Raw genomic sequence first — 16,939 nt, 5'->3', positions numbered from 1 at the left:
GGCTACTCCAGCCCCTGTGACGGGCACTGCAGCTGCTCAAACCCCTGCAACAGGTACTGTGGCTACTCCAAGCCTGGCAGCGGGCACTGTGGCCACTCAGACCCTGGTGATAGATACTGCAGATGAACCAGAGAACCAACCCGTGCCAGTATCAGTCACCCCTATAAACAAGAAGAAATGGACACAAAGTCAGCTGGTTTAGTAAAGGATGATGAAGAAGGGCCATCATGAGAACTGGATGTAGAAAGGGCAGAACCAGAGACAACCACCTGATCCCTATCCCTCAGTGACCTGCAAGATACGTGAAAAGACTTCAGCCGTTGTCCAGGAGAGCAAGTTGTCACCTAGGTGTTCTGATGCTGGGGTAATGGGGCCAGTAGCCAGGAGTTAGAAGGTAGGGAAGCCAAGCAGCGATGGTCCCTGTCTAGAGAAGGGGGCAATTGGGAAAAAAGACACAAGCCCTCAGTCTCTGGAGGAAACTCCTGCAGCCAATGGTACACCACAATTGATATCACTAATGCATTTTTCTCAATCCCTTTGGCAGCAGAATGCCAGGCCACAGTTTGCTTTCACTTAGAGGAGTGTCCAGTACACCTGGAACTGACTGTCCCAGGATGGAAACATAGCCCTGCTATTTGCACTGGAACAAAGTGAAGCTCTGGAACACCTGCAATACATACATTGTACAGCACAACACAGCAGAAGTTTTTGAGAAAAGGAAGAAGACAGTCCAAATCCTTTTGAAAGCCAATTTTGCGATAAAACAAAGTAAGTTCAAAGGACCTGCACAGGAGATCCAGTTTTTAGGAATAAAACAGCAAGATGGACGTCATCAGATCCCAATGCATGTGATCAACAAATAACAGCCGTGTCTTCACCAACTAGCAAAAAGGAAACACAAGCTTTCTTAGGCATTGTGTGTTTTTGGAGGATGTATATTCCAAATTACAGTCTGTTTGTAAGCCCTCTCTTTCAAGTGACCCGGAAGAACAATGATTTCAAATGGGGCCCTGAGCAATGACAAGCCTTTGAACAAATTAAACAGGAAGTAGTGCATGCAGTAGCCCATGGGGCAGTCCGGGCAGGCCAAGATGTTAAAAATGTGCTCTACACCACAGCTGGGGAGAATGGCTCTACCTGGCCATTCTGTCTCTGGCAGAAAGTATCAGGGGCACCTGAGGTCGACCCCTAAGATATTGGAGTTGGGGATACAGAGGATCCAAGGTCTGCTATACTCCAACTGAAAAAGAGATATTGGCAGCATATGAAGGAGTTCGAGCTGCTTCAGAAGTGATTGATACTGAAGCACAGCTCCTCCTAGCACCCTGACTGTTGGTGCTGGGCTGGATGTTCAAAGGGAGGGTCCCCTCTACACATCATGCAGCTGAAGCTAGGTGGACTAAGTGGATTGCACTGATCACACAGCAGACTGAAATAGGAAACTCCAGTTGCCCAGGATTCTGGGAAGTGATCATGGACTGGCCAGAAGGCTAAGATTTTGGAATACTGCCAGAAGAGGTTGTGATGTATGCTGAAGAGGCCCCGCCATATAATAAACTACCAGAAAATGAAGAGCAGTATGTCCTGTTCACTGATGGGTCCTGTTGTAATGTAGGCAAACATTGGAGGTGCAAGGCTGCTGTATGGAGTCCTATACAACGAGTTGCAGAAGCTGCTGAAGGACAAGGTGAATCAACTCAGTTTGCAAAGGTGAAAGCCACCCAGGTGGCTTTAAACATTGCTGAACAAGAAAAATGGCCAGTACTTTATCTCTGTACTGATTCATGGATGATGGCAAACGCTCTGTGGGGACGGCTACAGCAATGGAAGCAGACCAACTGGCAGTGATGAGGTAAACCCATCTGGGCTGCCATGTTATGGCAAGATATCGCTGCCTGGGTAGAGAATCTGGTTGTAGAAGTATGCCACGTAGTTGCTCATGTACCCAAGGGTGGGCCACTGAAGAACATCAAAACAACGATCAGGTGGACCAGGCTGCTAAGATTGAAGTGGCTCAGGTGGATCTGGTCTGGCAACGTAAGGGTAAACTATTTATAGCTCGGTGGGCGCATGACACCTCAGGCCACCAGGGAAAAGATGCAATATGTTGATTGGCTTGTGATCAAGGGGTGGATTTGACCACGGACACTATTGCACAGGTTATCCATGAATGTGAAACGTGTGCTGCAATCAAGCAAGCCAAGCAGTTAAAGCCTCTTTGGTATGGAGGACAATGGCTGAAATATAAATATGGGGAGGCCTGGCAGATTGACTATACCACACTCCCACAAACCCGCCCAGGCAAGCCCTTTGTGCTCACAATGGTGGAAGCAACCACTGGCTGGCTGGAAACGTATCCCATGCCCATGCCACCACCTGGAACACTATTCTGGGCCTTGAAAAGCAAGTCATAGAGCGACATGGCATCCCAGAAAGAATCAGACAACAGGACTCATTTTCGAAAGAATCTCATAGACACCTGGGCCAAGGAGCATGGCATAGAGTGGGTGTATCGCATCCCCTGTCATGCACCAGCCTCTGCAAAAATTGAATGATACAATGGACTTAAAGATTACACTGAGAGCAATGGGTGGTGGGACCTTCAAACACTGGGATACACATTTAGCAAAAGCCACTTGGTTAGTCAGCACTGGGGATCTACCAATTGAGTTGGCCCTTACAAGTGAAAACTTTTACATATGGTAGAAGAGGATAAAGTCCCTGTGGTACACACAAAGAATATGTTAGGGAAGACAATCTGGGTTACTCCTGCCTCGGGCAAAAGCAAATCCATGCCTTTTGCTCAAAATGGGATTGCTTTTGCCCAAGGACCTGTTTGCACCTGTTGAGTGATGTGGCAGGATGAGGAAGTCCAATGTGTACCTCCAGGAGATTTGATTTTGGGGAAGGATAGCCAATTTGAATTATATGCTGTTAATTGCTATATAATACTGTATGTCATCACTACTATGATCACTGTGTTAATGGTATTATAGTAAGAATCACCCAGATTAGTGAAACTGAACCAAGAGCAGTGGTGATAGAATCAGGACTGGCTTCAGCATGTAATGATCCAAGACCACACGCCATCTCTCCTGCCCTGAGAGACTGTTATGATAGATGGACCCCAAAGTAATGGACTAAATGAACTAAACAGACATTTTAGAGGGATGGCCCCTAAACTAGGGGAATGATGTCTGTGTGTATATATCAAAAGACAGGAAAGGTGGTGGCGATGAATTGGGATGTATTAGAAATTGTATGACCTGGGCATGACGTAGATGGTATAGAGTCAGGGGTGGATGCTGTCCTGGTTTTGGCTGGGGTGGAGTTAATTGTCTTCCTGTTAGTGCTATGTTTTGGATTTGGGATGAAAGTAATCTTGATAACATACTGACATTTTTAGTTGTTGCCAAGCAGTCAAGGACTGTCCAGCTTCTCATGCTGGCTTGCCAGTGAAGAAGGCGGGGGCTACACGGGAAGCTGTGAGGGGGACACAGCCAGGACAGCTGACCAAAAGTGGCCAAAGGGGTATTACATACCATATGACATCATGCTCAGTATATAAACTGGGGGAGTTGACTGGGGGAGTTGTCTGGGGAGTTACTGCAGCTTGGGAACTAACTGGGCATTGGTCAGCAGGTGGTGAGCAATTGTGCTGTCCATCACTTGTTTTGTATATTCTTTTATCATTATTATTATTCTTTTTCTTTCTGCCCTATTGTGTCTTTATCTCAACCCATGAGTTCTACCTTCTTTCTGATTCTCCCCTATCCTGCTGGGGTGGAGGCAGCGTAACTGAACGGCTGTGTGGTTGTTTTAGCTACCTGCCAGGTTAAACTATGACAATTTCCATGGCTTGAAAAAGAAACTGTGTAGGAAGAAGAGATTGCCCATATGTACTGCTATTTCCAAGTATTGTTTTAGGAAAGTACTTGCTAAAAAAGCGGGGAGAAGCCAGATGTCGTATCAAGAGACGTGAAATTTCAAAATTATTCAGAGGATCCATCTGTGGTCTGAGCATTAAAATCTGTTTGCTAGATTGCTCTGGTGTGGTGTAGTTTTCTTTCTATAAACCTTGACTCTTATGAGTGTGGACTTCAGGTTATGCTTAGACTGCCAGCCCTTTCTATGTGTCATAGTAAACGCAGCACAGAGCTGTCCCTGGGGATTAATAATGCTTTGGTGGATGGCTCAATGTAGTAACCCCAAGGGCATCATTAAAACTCTCCAGAAGAATTACTTCAATGCCTGTAACATATAATTACACTTTACAAATGCACTGCAGTGTTTCTTATTGTTACAAAGTAGATTTTTCAAACTAAACCCAAGAAACTCTGTTAAATGAGCATTTATTTTTCATTAAGAAAATGTGGTGTGAAGTTCATTTGAATTGATTGTCCTATAGCTGCTCCATGTTTGAGAAAGTGACTTTTAAAATAAAAAGTCCTGCTTTTTTGTTTTGGCCATGATTAGTATATTTTTTGCCATGGGTTCAGAAATCCGTACTTCCATGCACATACTTTTCCTCATCTTTAATCAGCTCCTAGATTCAATCTGTACTGTTGAGATTTAACTTGATGATCACCTAGCTCTATCCTAATTCTGCTGACTGCTCCATGCCCCATGGACCTGGCTGGTAGGACAGTCAGAAGCACTAAGAGTTGTCTTAACTGTACTCTTGTTGTCCAAGGAGTTGTTAAAGGTCTGAAAAATGTCATAAGCTATCATTGAAAGACTCGGTTCTGTTTCGAAATACTTCCCTATTTTCAGTAAGGGCCCAATTGGCCACTATTGGTGTGTAAAATAAACACAAGAGAAGTTATTCCAATCTTCTGTCAATTCAGTGGCAAAACATTTTTCCAGTCTGTCTTTGAAGACCAAAGGAATCCCCTAAGGGAACAAACCCTGATTGAACATCCGTATTTAATCTTTAATCTCAGGACCAAAACTTCTGACAATTAAATATCACTGGCATACTGCTTTTTGTTAGTGTGATCCCAATGAAAAAAAATTTACTCACAAAATTTTCCTACCCAGTTAGATATGATATGAAGCTGATATGAAGAAGAAATCAAACTGGTAATCAGCGAAGTCAAGAGCATACTATAGTTGTTAAACACTGAAAGCAGCAGGGCCTAAAGAAATCAGCTCAAAGGTGGTGGTGTATGAACTAAAGATACAGGGACTAGGTTACAGGACCTGTCAGTGCATCTCATCACATGGTCCTGGACCGGTGGAAATTCTGGTAGTGGTGCCCATGGACACCTGAGAGCTCTGTGGGTGCTGGCCCTGGGCAAATCTCAGGGCCAGTATCAGTATCAGCTCTGACAAGAACTGCCAAGACACACTTCTATGCTAGACAGCATGGGCATTTGCTCTAATGGTTGTGAGGTTCACACATGGGGCACATATTTGGGCTGATAGTATAAACAGGGTGATACCAAGATAATGAGGTAGAAAATACAAGAACTACTCCATTTTTGGACCAGATCATCGCTGTACTGTGATGAAAATCAGAGTCCTTTCTTGTCCTTGATAAGAAGGTACGCCATCAGTTAGGTATGTGAAGGAATATGTGCACTTGAGCTGCTTAAGATATCAAGTGATTTTGTGAGCACAGATCCCACGTAAGCATAGTTGCTGGAGTTTTAAAACTAGACATGTGAGTGTTGGGAGTGTGTGTTGGTGCTGGAGAATGACGTGGGGTTTCTGCTTTTAATTCTAAAAATGTACATCTAAAATGAGTGCGTGCAGTTGCTATGGGATTTATAGTGTCATCGCAAAGAAGAGACTCTCTTCATATGTGCTGGTGTTTGCAGTGCCAGATGAAGGCATGGGTACAAATGTTATGTGCAATTTTGTGCAGCATTCAGAGAGCATTTAAACAAAGTTTTTATTTTAAAACTAAAGTGTAACCTTACTCTACTGTCTTGCTTTTTTGGATATTTTCAGCTCTCAGATTATTTTACCAGGTTTTCTATATGTCGCATAAGCTTTTGAGACAATGAATTCTTCAGTATTGAGGAATAGGTGATACTCTGTGCACTTGAAATTCAAACTGCATATTCAGTTTTATGATAAAGATTGCAAAATACATGTATATGATGCACATGTAAGCTCTGAGCATGAGAGGAAAAGTGAAGGTGTAAAATAAGTCAATATTAAATCCAATGACATGCATGTTTTTCTTTTTCTTGGCTATTGCATTATGTTATCTGATCTGGTGTGATTGTTCTTGCAGAGGAAGAGGGGAAGACAGTTCAAGGAAGTAAAGTGGACTCCTTAAGAAAAACATTTTCTACTTCTGAATTACCAAACAGAAATAAACAGTGTGGCTCATTTGGAAAAAGCAAAGAAATTTGTGTGTCTCTTCTACCACAGATGCCAAATGAGAATGAGGTAATGAGTTAACATTTGTCCATGTGGACAAACACCACATTCAAACAGATGAAAATACGGGGAGATACACTGTCCAAATGTTAGAGGCTAGTGGTATTTACCCCATGCGAGGCAAATATTTAAAATACTACCCAAGTGTGTAATGCTTACAGAGGCACCTGCAGGGATCACATTTGGCAGTGGCATTTGCTCTACTGAAGAGCTGCCATAATCTGACTAATAAATAAGGTGCCCTGCAAGGACCTTTTTAATACTTTCACTGAAGGCTCTAGTTAAAGGTAGAGGTTGGCAAAAAGGTAAAAATCTTGAGAGCATGCACAGGTTTATTTTGTTTCATGGGGATTTTAGCAAGTACTGAATTCTGTGTGACTGACACTATATTGTTTCAGATACCTAAACTAAACAGTAGGCAGGCCAGAGGCATTTTTAATCTTCTGAAACATAAGGGATTTAATGAGTAGGGACAGGAGAACAGCAGACATCATCTGGAGAGAGCAAGATGGAAATCTGAGTCCACTTTTTAAGAACTTCTGCCCTCCTGCCTGAGTAACAAATAACTAAGCTGTGATCTAGCCTGTACTCAAAAATTGCCTTCATTAAACTTTTTATTAAAAAAGAAGTAGCAGATAATTTCGTGCAGTACACAGAGCAACACACTTAAGTGCCTTGAAATGATGGGCCTGCCAGGCCACTGTCAAAAAGGACAAGCTGTCATTTTTCTCCCTACTAGCACATGCCTTTGAGGTGGAATCAAGCAAGAGTTTTAAAACAATCCCATTCTGTCAGTTGATTGTGTAATTTTTTGCCATTTTTCTCATGAAGAATATAGTTGCCTTGGGATAGACTGCCTTTAGATCTCTTATTTTAGCCACTTTGAATTGGCTTTCTGCCCCATAAAGTGATAGGCAACTTCCATTATCCTTTAGTTAATGGAACATCTTAAGACTTGTCTTTGTTGCTACAGAAAAAAAGTTTCGGGCATGACTGCACATTTTTGTCTTATTAGCAGTTTAAGAAACAAACAGTAATAGTAGAATGCATCAGAAAAGTTGCTAGCGTAGTAGCAGGAGGAGGCTGTAATGCAGTAAGTTGTCCACTGTAACCTTTAAGCCTGCCCTGAGGAAAGGAAAGAGGGAAAAACTACTATTGAAAACAATGCTTCTTTTCTAAATACTACTTTTTAGGCATGTTATGATTACTTGCACTGTTGTTCCAATTGATTCAGTCTGGTCCTGTGTAGGATTTCAGAAGATTACCTGCATATGTTCTACTTTCAGGAGCATTGCATTCACTTTTAAAAAAAATTTAATTACACCATAAAGGATCTGTATGTATGTGTAGATCGGTAGGAGCTTTAACTGTGATTTTGGTTCTGTTTCATGCATATAAATATTTCTTGCCTATCTGTCTACAGACAGTGATGAATGAGAGCTGGAAAGCTGGTGGCTCTGATGGAAATGATCTCAGTCTGTCTGAAAGAGTGAAGGTGAGGTTTTCTTTGATTTTCTTCAAAGTGGGGATTGAGGGTATGTGTACAACATGACTGATAGTTTACATTCATTTACAAAGTACTTGCAGTTTGTTGATGTATTTCTTTTCCATCTATGGGAAAGAAGGATGAGGGCATCACCATCCAAAATTTTTTTCAAATATTAATGAGTATGTACTTTTAAAGTGTAAAGGTTATGTAAATGTTGATGAGAATGGTGTCAAATCAGGTTGGAAAAATATATCTAAGAGCATCTCTAATTACTTCATGGAAACACAGAAGACTACCCAGTGCATGTAGTAAATCCTCCATGATAACACTATTTGCACATAGTATGGATAAGGCCTTTCACTCTCACCCTGTGCCTCTCTTCAGAGTGCTACCTGAAATAAGAAACATGTTGTGGTATGTTTTAGATAGTTTAGACTGTTTGCAAGGGACATCAGCCTGAAAAAACAGTAGTGCAATGTCCCAGATGAAATACTAAAAATTTGATAATTCTTAGCTTTTTTATTTCCCATTCAGTTCACCATTAGTATCAAAACAGAAGGATCAAGCTCTACATTGCCTACAGAATGTATTGTCTCTGTGCCATATTCAGTGAGCTTGCAAAACTGCAGATTAACTTACCATGTATCTTTTTCCTATGAAAATAATGTACTTCTCCATCTTCCCACTAAGTTCCTAAAAAAGTTGCTGTACAGCTTGAGCTTCTTTCCCATCACTGTAGTTGATATACAGCAATTTTGGCAGCAATTCTTTGCCTATATGTAAAAGTATTTCCTTTGGGCTACACATTTCAAAGGAAATTCATGTTCTTTCTTGAAAAAATGTAGGGGAGAATGGAGAAGATGAAGATGACAATTTAATGCTTTTTTGCTTTGCTCTAAGTTGTACTAAAAGGAATGGAGTTAATAAATTTTAATCTATTTTCCAATTTGTTTTTTTTACAGCAGGTGGACAAGTACTTAGATTTGGAAGATACAGACACAGATGAGGAGACATGCAGTGGTAGGCTTTCCCCACCTTCATATTCACTATCATTGTCTTTGGATGCAAGTGTGTGGACATTGTTTAAAGAATCATTTCTCTTCTAAAAAAGATGTTCTTCCTCAGTTCTTCTATTGCTAGAAAATATCCCAAATTGCCCAAATTGCCCAGATTAAAGTACTAATTTCCTCACTCTAAGAGGTTATGATATAGATTATAATAAATTATAACGAAGACTGTGTCCTGGTGAGCAGTTTATCAGAATTGCAAGATTCTTCTTCTTAGCAACATTTCTACATTTTTCTTCACTGTTTTTTGTATTGAAATTATTTTGATGATAAAAGTTTCTGCGCAAAGTAACGTTGGTGCTAAGAGAGAGTTCTATAAAATGTAAATGTTGAATGAAAATGATGTCCCTACCTATTAAAATTATTTCCTCCTGGGCTTAAAATAAATGACACTAGTTTTTAATTCACAGTGAACTTCTTTAAGAATGCCAATTATGAGCATTTTGAGTTGTGTTGAACTGTTCCATACATCTATAATTTTAACTGTCCTACCTCTAAAAAGTAAAGAGAAACCTAGTGACCATAGTCTAACATAAGTGCTTGTGTAGTTTTTATTACCACCAGAATTGACAATCTTTTAATGATTAAATTAATTTTCCTCCTCTATACCTGTGACAGCACAAAGAAGCCAAGACACACAGATTAAGGGATTTGCCTAATGTCACTGAAAGAAGCTCTACAGAGCAGTACTTTGGTCCTCGGTTCCTTGGTTATTGACATTTGATTAGTCTGTCTAACCTGTTAAAGATTTGTTTAGTCTTTCTTTTCTGTATATGCAGAATTCCTATGAAGTCAAAGGGCTTAGAGACTTCAAGCTGATGAATATTTGGAGCTTAGCTATAACTCACAAGAAAATAATAAACCAACATAAGTCAGGTTTACGGCAAACACTCTTTCTCCCACCTGGGCATTTCAGCAAGGAGGGACTAAGATAGCAGTCCTGTATCAGGTACAGATGTTAGAGATGCCTTTTGAGTGCAGTGTTCATATGTGCCCATTTTTCCCTTCATAGGACATTGTTCTGTGTTTATGTCTTAAATTCTGGTAATATAATAATTAAAAAGACCTGGGGCTTACTGGTGGAAGCCTAAACCCACATTTCACTTGTATCATAATGGAATGAGAATTGTCTATATCTAGTTCACGGAAGTATTGTTTGATATCTCTAGTTCAAAACAGGCCACAAATTGGATGATGAGAAATAAGCCCAACACTAAAATACCAAGCAGGGCAGCAAGGAAAGAAGAGCTCTGCCAGACTTTGGGGATAGCTTGCCACTTTCTGGACCATGCCAGACCTTGCCTTTCTCCAAGTTTTTCAGTCATTTTTGTGTGTGTGTGCAAGAGTAAATGTTAATCACATACGTTTAGAAACCCCTAGTAAAATGGACTGCATTTGAACAAGATGAGAATTACAAAAATGATCATCTGCTTGTACTGTCTGAATAGCACTTTATCCAAGCCACATTGGGAAAACTTTTCAGTTAGTGCTTTTATTGATCATTATAAAAATAATAAATGTAATATTATACCACAACTACTGTAAATTGTCAGTGTGCTAACTAATCGCTTTTTACGTGACATTTGATTTGGCTTTCAATCTCTGCTGTCCTCAGCTGTTCCCATGAGACAGCACTCTGTGTACAAACTCCCTGCACAGACTGCCTCAGTTCAGAAAGAAGCCGTATCAACCCCTAAGCAATCAACAGTGCTCACTAACAGCATTAAGCATTTAGATTGTATTTTATAACATAAAACACTGCATAGCCAGAAGCTAATTATTCCTTCTGAACTCTGTAAGGAAAGCGAGCAGCATCCAAATTTACCCACAGTCTGGGTCTTGCCCATGGCTTCTTCAGTGTCAATAGTTGTTGAGTCAAGATGAAAAATTTCCCCTTGACTGCTAAGTGCAGAAAATAGGACTTACAGTTTGATAGTTGTCTTACATGTCAAAATTCACTTGATAGGCTTCATAAGAGTAAAATCTTACTCCTGTAGAAACCATAGCAACAGAATGCAAATCAAAATATAAAATGATGTTGCTTCTATTGTTCATAATAATAAAGTAATATAAAATAATATCCTTATTGACCACCTTAATAAAGGATTAATTCTGAAGAATTCCAGTTAGTTTATAAGTGAGGCAAAGTTTGACACAAATTTGAAAGACATTCTGTTGCTGGCCTTTTTAAATGCTGCCACCTGTATGTCAGAACAAATGATAGATTTAAAACTTCATATTGACAAAATGGCTCAGGATACCCAATGAAAAATACCATACCTTGCTAGTATAATTACAACAAGCTTTTATCTCTACTTGTTATTGGCAACAGTTCGGTATAGCTGTACTTCATTTAGCTCTGAAGGGCAGATCAGTTACCTGAGTTGTCAACTCTGCATTAATACAATAAATATTCACACTTAGGGGGAAGTGGCTGAAAGCTAACAGTGTGAAAAGCATGATAGAAAATAGGTGTTAAAGGATCCCATCCAAACCAGTGCTTTTTGGGAGATGTCCTGTAAGAATCATTTTAGTGGGTTTTTATTTTTTTTTTTCAATTTACTTTCCTAAGTCAAATGTCTCTTAATGTGTGAATGAATACAGCTGCTTCTTACAAAACACCCCCCCCCCAAAAAACAGCCCATAGATTTGTCCAGTATGCAAATTCATTGTAACTGTTTTCATTAGACAGCACTGGGCTGAAAGCCTGAAACCAGGATAATGCTTTGCATTGTGGGACATTGGCACAGTAAACCATGATTGGCAAAGTAAAATTGCTGCCCTAAACCATAGCTTTAATGCGTTTTGTAGAGACAGCATGTGTGTGGTGGACTATTTAATCGCTCTTTCTCATTGAATTTAATCTATAACTGTAAGTAGCTTAAGGCAACAATAGAGATGGTCAGGCTTTCTTCAGGGATGGGTGGACAATGCCTAGTACCTATGTCTTGGCAACAGAATTCCTTTCTAGGACTGGTGACAAATCACTTGCTGCAGGGCTCAAAGGATAGTTAGGTAATAATAGATAATACTCATATAAAGTTCAAAATATGTAAAAAGCATGTCTAGAGACCTTGAGTGTGCTATTTTTTAAATACAAGAGAAAATTAAAATAGGAGTAATTAAATATATGGATGAGGCTGCATTGGCAAGGATATCAGGTCTCATCCTAATCCGGCTTGGAGCCCCAAGGTACTGTAAACTTGTCTTTTCAACGTCCCAGTTCTCTGTAACCCCACAGAGTTTGGGGACAACCCAAGTGACGCAGTTACTTTGAAGCTGAGGCCAAGCATAACTGACTATTTAAATGATTCAAGCATAACTGATTATTTAAATGATTCTTTAGGCAAACTACATCAATATCTGTTTACATCATTATATATTATTTTCTGTAATCTATGCATTTCCATTTATATTTTGAGCCTATATTTACATCCAGAAAAGTCAGGTTGAGGAAGAGGATTTGGAGTTAAATTAAGTGGATTTTTTTCAGGTGTGGGGCTCCCCGCAATGGGTGAATCTCTTTTTTTTTCTATTCCAGTCTCTGCAATCCATTTAACACTTCCTTGAGATTCTTTCACACTAGGCAGCTCTTTGAGGCTAACAGCCTCAAGCCTGAGAATCAGAGGAGAGAGCAAAATTTAGCTTTTAAGCTTTTTTCGTTATCACTACCTCCCTCCTCAGCTCCCCATCAACAGCATTTTTGTGAAATGTAATGCCTGAAAGTGGTAAAATCTGTGTTAGTGTATCTATAGATGGGCATCATTTGGCTACAGTGAAGCTAAAGATATAGACAGGATTTTGAACTTCTTCACTCTTGAAAGTTCAAATGAGGTTTGTGCCAGTAGATTTTTTTTTTCTATACTTACAACTAATGTCAATGGTACACAATGAGCAAAAAACGCCAATTCAGCAGTGTTCACAGATATAGTAATCAGTTTCTGTGGGTCTGTTGTGTTGTGGGGAAAAGGGACTAAAGAGAAGAGAATTGCTCAGTTTCCAAATACACCCTCATTAACATATGCTGGACTTGAGTAAAATCATCAGAGTTCACTGCCATATCATCCAGGAAGTTGATTCTTCACAGTATGAAGAGAGGTGCAGTTCAAAACCTCCTCTCAGATTTTTGATATCAATGCCTGCTCAGTTATCTCTACATATGGTGCCGTTGGCAGTATCCAAGGCTTTCCTATTGCTAATTAATCACCTCCACAGAGAACATAATTAGCCGCTTAATTAGGATCATCATCCACTGGTACTGTAGCATCAGCCTAAAACAGCTGTGAGGTACTGGCTAGAATTTACAGTAGCCTACAGTTCCTTTGGGAGCTCCCACTGAGAAAGAGGACTCTCAAAACTCCCTAATTTTTCTCTTGAAGGAGTTTCTTGATTAAACATTATCAGGGAAAGCAGCATTTACCGATTAGACTTTCATATGCTGTCATGCAGCCAGGGTAGAGAGACAAAGCTCATTTCTGGCATGTCTACTGGCAAACAAAGGTTGATTACCACATTCTTACGGGGTGATTGAAGGGAATTTGAAACATTGTTTGCATTACTAACATGCCTTAAAATAGTGGAATTGACATTTTGAGTATGACAAGCACTTCTTGCTAAAAGCAAAAATAAATTTCTTTCTGTTGTCCTAATTTTTAAGAGTTGTCTTTCTGAGCCATTGCCAGACTGTTGCATAACAGTGCTTCCTCCTCATCTTTTCTCCATGGATTGGTCTGTTGCGGGTGGGGGAAGCTCTTAGTACAGAAATAATCACTGTTTATATCAAGAGGTGATACAAACCTCCTGATCCCCAGGCTTTCCTTCCTTCAGTGAGGGTATATATTTAGGGTGCAAGTTTGAAAAAACAACAGAAGATGCCATTGCCATCAAATGAGCATTCACATCTTCCTTCTGTCCCACAAATAGTTTTGACCCAAGCTATGAAAGATTAAAAAAAGCAGTTGCAGAGCATGTGGAGACATAGCTTATATCCTTGTGGATTGCACTGTTCTTTTCAGAAAACTTTCTCATATAACTGATGCAGAATAAGATCAGATGCTATGCTGAGAACAAGTACTGAAAGCACATAGATGACTAGACATAGATATTAAGCATCCAAGAGAATAGGGGTGAAAACTGGAAGCCACTTATACTTGAGTCACGAACCAAAAGAAGAAAATCCATGTGGTACCCAAGGGAATGAATTCGGCTCTTTTTTAAAGAACATTCTACTTTACAAGTCCAAAGCCCTGCTGGCTTCGAAATAGTACACAATTCCCAGAAGAAAACTAAATGAAGAATTCAATCATGGATTTTTCACAAAGGACTAGCTAGGAAATCATTACGTTCAAATGCAGATTTACAGGAGAATGAGAGATCTGCACTCCTTTACTGGGGTGGAAGTGTGTAGGTAGAGATAAAGAGCTACTTATTCCTTTTCACCCTGGATCTATGTACCCTCTTATTGCTTCCATTAACTAACATTTAACAACACTTTGAAAATTTATTCTGAGATTTCAAGAGGAAATCAAGCTACTAAAATGTAGTATAAACCTGTAGAGGAACTTATGTATCAGCCAGGAAAAATAGTAGATAGATTTACATAATCCTTTGACTAAATTACAAGACATATGGTCCCCTTAAGTTCCTTCATAAAAACATTTCTGAGACAAGATGGACACATCTGTGCAGTAGCAGAGGTGAGATTGATTCATGTTAAAAGATATTTCTAAAACTAAGGCATATCCTTCTGAGCTGTCACAGAAAGCAAACACACTGTTCCCAGTATGAATGTTTTGCATAAGTATCTAAAGGAAAAGTGATTCAGAAAGTCTGTGCATTTGTGAACTGTGGACTAAATCCTGCCTGTATCGAAAGGTTACATGTTGCTGTGTTCCAGACGTAGGGAAGTCGTCTCAAGTACCTCTTTTTGGAAAGCTCAGGGAGGAGAAAACATCCATGAAATATCCTTGGACAAGAAAGTCATCTGGCACTGTAGTGGGGAATATTAGTACTTCTACCAGGTGTTTTTACATAATGTTTTGGGAGAGTCATATTAAGATGCTTTGCAAAGTTTCTTTATGCCCAATGTACGGGTGGTGAAATTCTAGCAAAAGAGAATTGAATGAGACTGCCCAGCTAATTAATGGCAAGACCGGAGTTCAGTCTGTTATTTTATAACTCCTACTGCAGACATCTCTGCTCAGGACCTTCATTCTTTGTTATGAAAGAGATTAGTCTAATTCGAGGTATTCTCTGAGTTTAGGAGCATCTACATCCAGATTTTTAATTCAGTGTCCTGAAGAAGAAAGGGCTATCTGTTTATTTTCAACCAAGTTTGATTTTTCCTTAGTATAGTATATTTTATTATCCAGATTTTAGCTCAGGACTGCATGGATCCATTTTAAAGATAACTGCCTATATTATATGTTACGCAACAATAAGTACAGCACACTTTAACTAGCAAGCTTCTGCCTGAGCACTACAGGATTTTGCTAATTTATACATTGAATGGAAGGTTGAAGTTGACTTTTTTATTCAGCAGGGTCATTAGTTCTTCCAGGAGAGGTGGAACAGAGACAGACTTATTGTACAGCCTTTTTTGATAAGCCTAGTCAACTGAAGTTCAGAACCTTGTCAGTTCCACAGCCATCGGACAGCAAAGCTGAAGAGGTAGGAGGTCAGATTTATTTATTTGATTGTTGAGGACTTGGGGTGGGTTTTTTTACCTGTTGGTATCTAATGTTATTTCACCAAGGACAGAGGGATATAGATGGAGTGAGTGGAACTGCTATGAGTTAACAAATCACATCATTAATTTTTAAATTAATAATGAATTGTTAAATGCATTAAGAATTGAGATAAACACTCTAACAGAAAGGTACTATTTTATCTTGCACACTGCTACTATATAATCCTACATTTTCAAAATGTGTACTTCCATTCTTCAAACTGTATGTGGGCTTTTTAATATTTAATTGGTTTAGGTCACAGAATATTCAAGTAAACTCTTGCACTTCCTGACCTTTTGACAAATCATTACTTATGTAGAATGATAGGCCATTTAATTTTCTAGTGATCTCATGATCTTAACAACATCCTGCAATTCTCATTGGGCTGAATATAGGAACCATCTTCTGCAACAAGGAGATATTGAATGATCCCTTTAACATGACATTTAAAAGAAAAAACAGTTTTAGAATAAGAATTTACTGTGATCAGAATTGTGATTTGTCCCCTTGGAAATAAGCAGTAGCAAAACGCTGCTGAGGATATGCATTTTCTAGGTCTGATGCGGAGAGGTTTGCATTATGGAATCTGAGTCTTTTAATGAGACACAATCAATACAAGCTTTAATTTAGAATTGCCATTTCCCCTCAGAGTTTCAGTTATTTTCAAACTGGAACAGAAGGTGTAGATTGCTCACAGGCTTATTTTAAGTCATTAAGCTTCTTATCCAAATAATGTGAGCATTAACTTTTGGGGATGTTTCTATTGCAGAGAATTCTTCACCACTCTTTTCCCCTGCCTGATCACTGTAATAGAAATTGAAGTTAGCTTCTGGCTAAAATGGGCCAGTTTTGATAGTTCATATGCTTATTGATGTCCCATGAGGCTTAAATCAAATTTATAAATGATTCGTGACCACTGAAGGTTTGATGTTACAGTAGTGCATATGGTGCCTCCTTTCCTGAGCTCAATTGTGTTTAGTTCTTTGCAATAAACTCCTTACGATAAGAAACAAGTCTGCTTTGGGAAAAAGTAAATGTTCTAAAATGACCTTTCAAGCTTTAATACCCACCATTCTCTGAATAAAAATACTCACTCTTTTCCCTAAGGATTGACATAATTCAAGGTTTTTGCCTGGGGAAATATCCATTGGCACACACAAAACCCCTTAGAATGAGGTTTCATAGTTTTCTCATTCGATAACTTCTGTATAAAACCAAAGAAGAAGGAAGGTTGTAGCAGCCTGCAGTGTTCATAAAAGATT

General features: G+C 39.4%; 1 protein-coding gene across 1 annotated transcript in view; it reads left to right on the top strand.

The window, feature by feature from the left end:
- The window catches only part of LOC104620459 (chromosome unknown open reading frame, human C11orf74), a gene marked incomplete at its 3' end in the record, with an annotated part of 27,765 nt that extends 12,140 nt beyond the window's left edge, over positions 1-15,625 (top strand). Inside the window, exons 2-5 of the mRNA XM_010286688.1 lie at positions 6,245-6,402; positions 7,817-7,888; positions 8,848-8,902; positions 15,488-15,625. Of these exons, the coding sequence (XP_010284990.1) occupies positions 6,245-6,402; positions 7,817-7,888; positions 8,848-8,902; positions 15,488-15,625 (423 nt within the window). The remainder of the gene's footprint in view (positions 1-6,244; positions 6,403-7,816; positions 7,889-8,847; positions 8,903-15,487) is intronic.
- Between the last annotated feature and the right edge of the window lie 1,314 nt (positions 15,626-16,939).

Source organism: Phaethon lepturus, unplaced genomic scaffold (assembly GCF_000687285.1).
Source record: "Phaethon lepturus isolate BGI_N335 unplaced genomic scaffold, ASM68728v1 scaffold1735, whole genome shotgun sequence".
Classification (NCBI taxonomy): domain Eukaryota; kingdom Metazoa; phylum Chordata; class Aves; order Phaethontiformes; family Phaethontidae; genus Phaethon; species Phaethon lepturus.
Note: the sequence above shows the minus strand (reverse complement) of the source record. Positions and strands in the feature narration are given on the sequence as shown.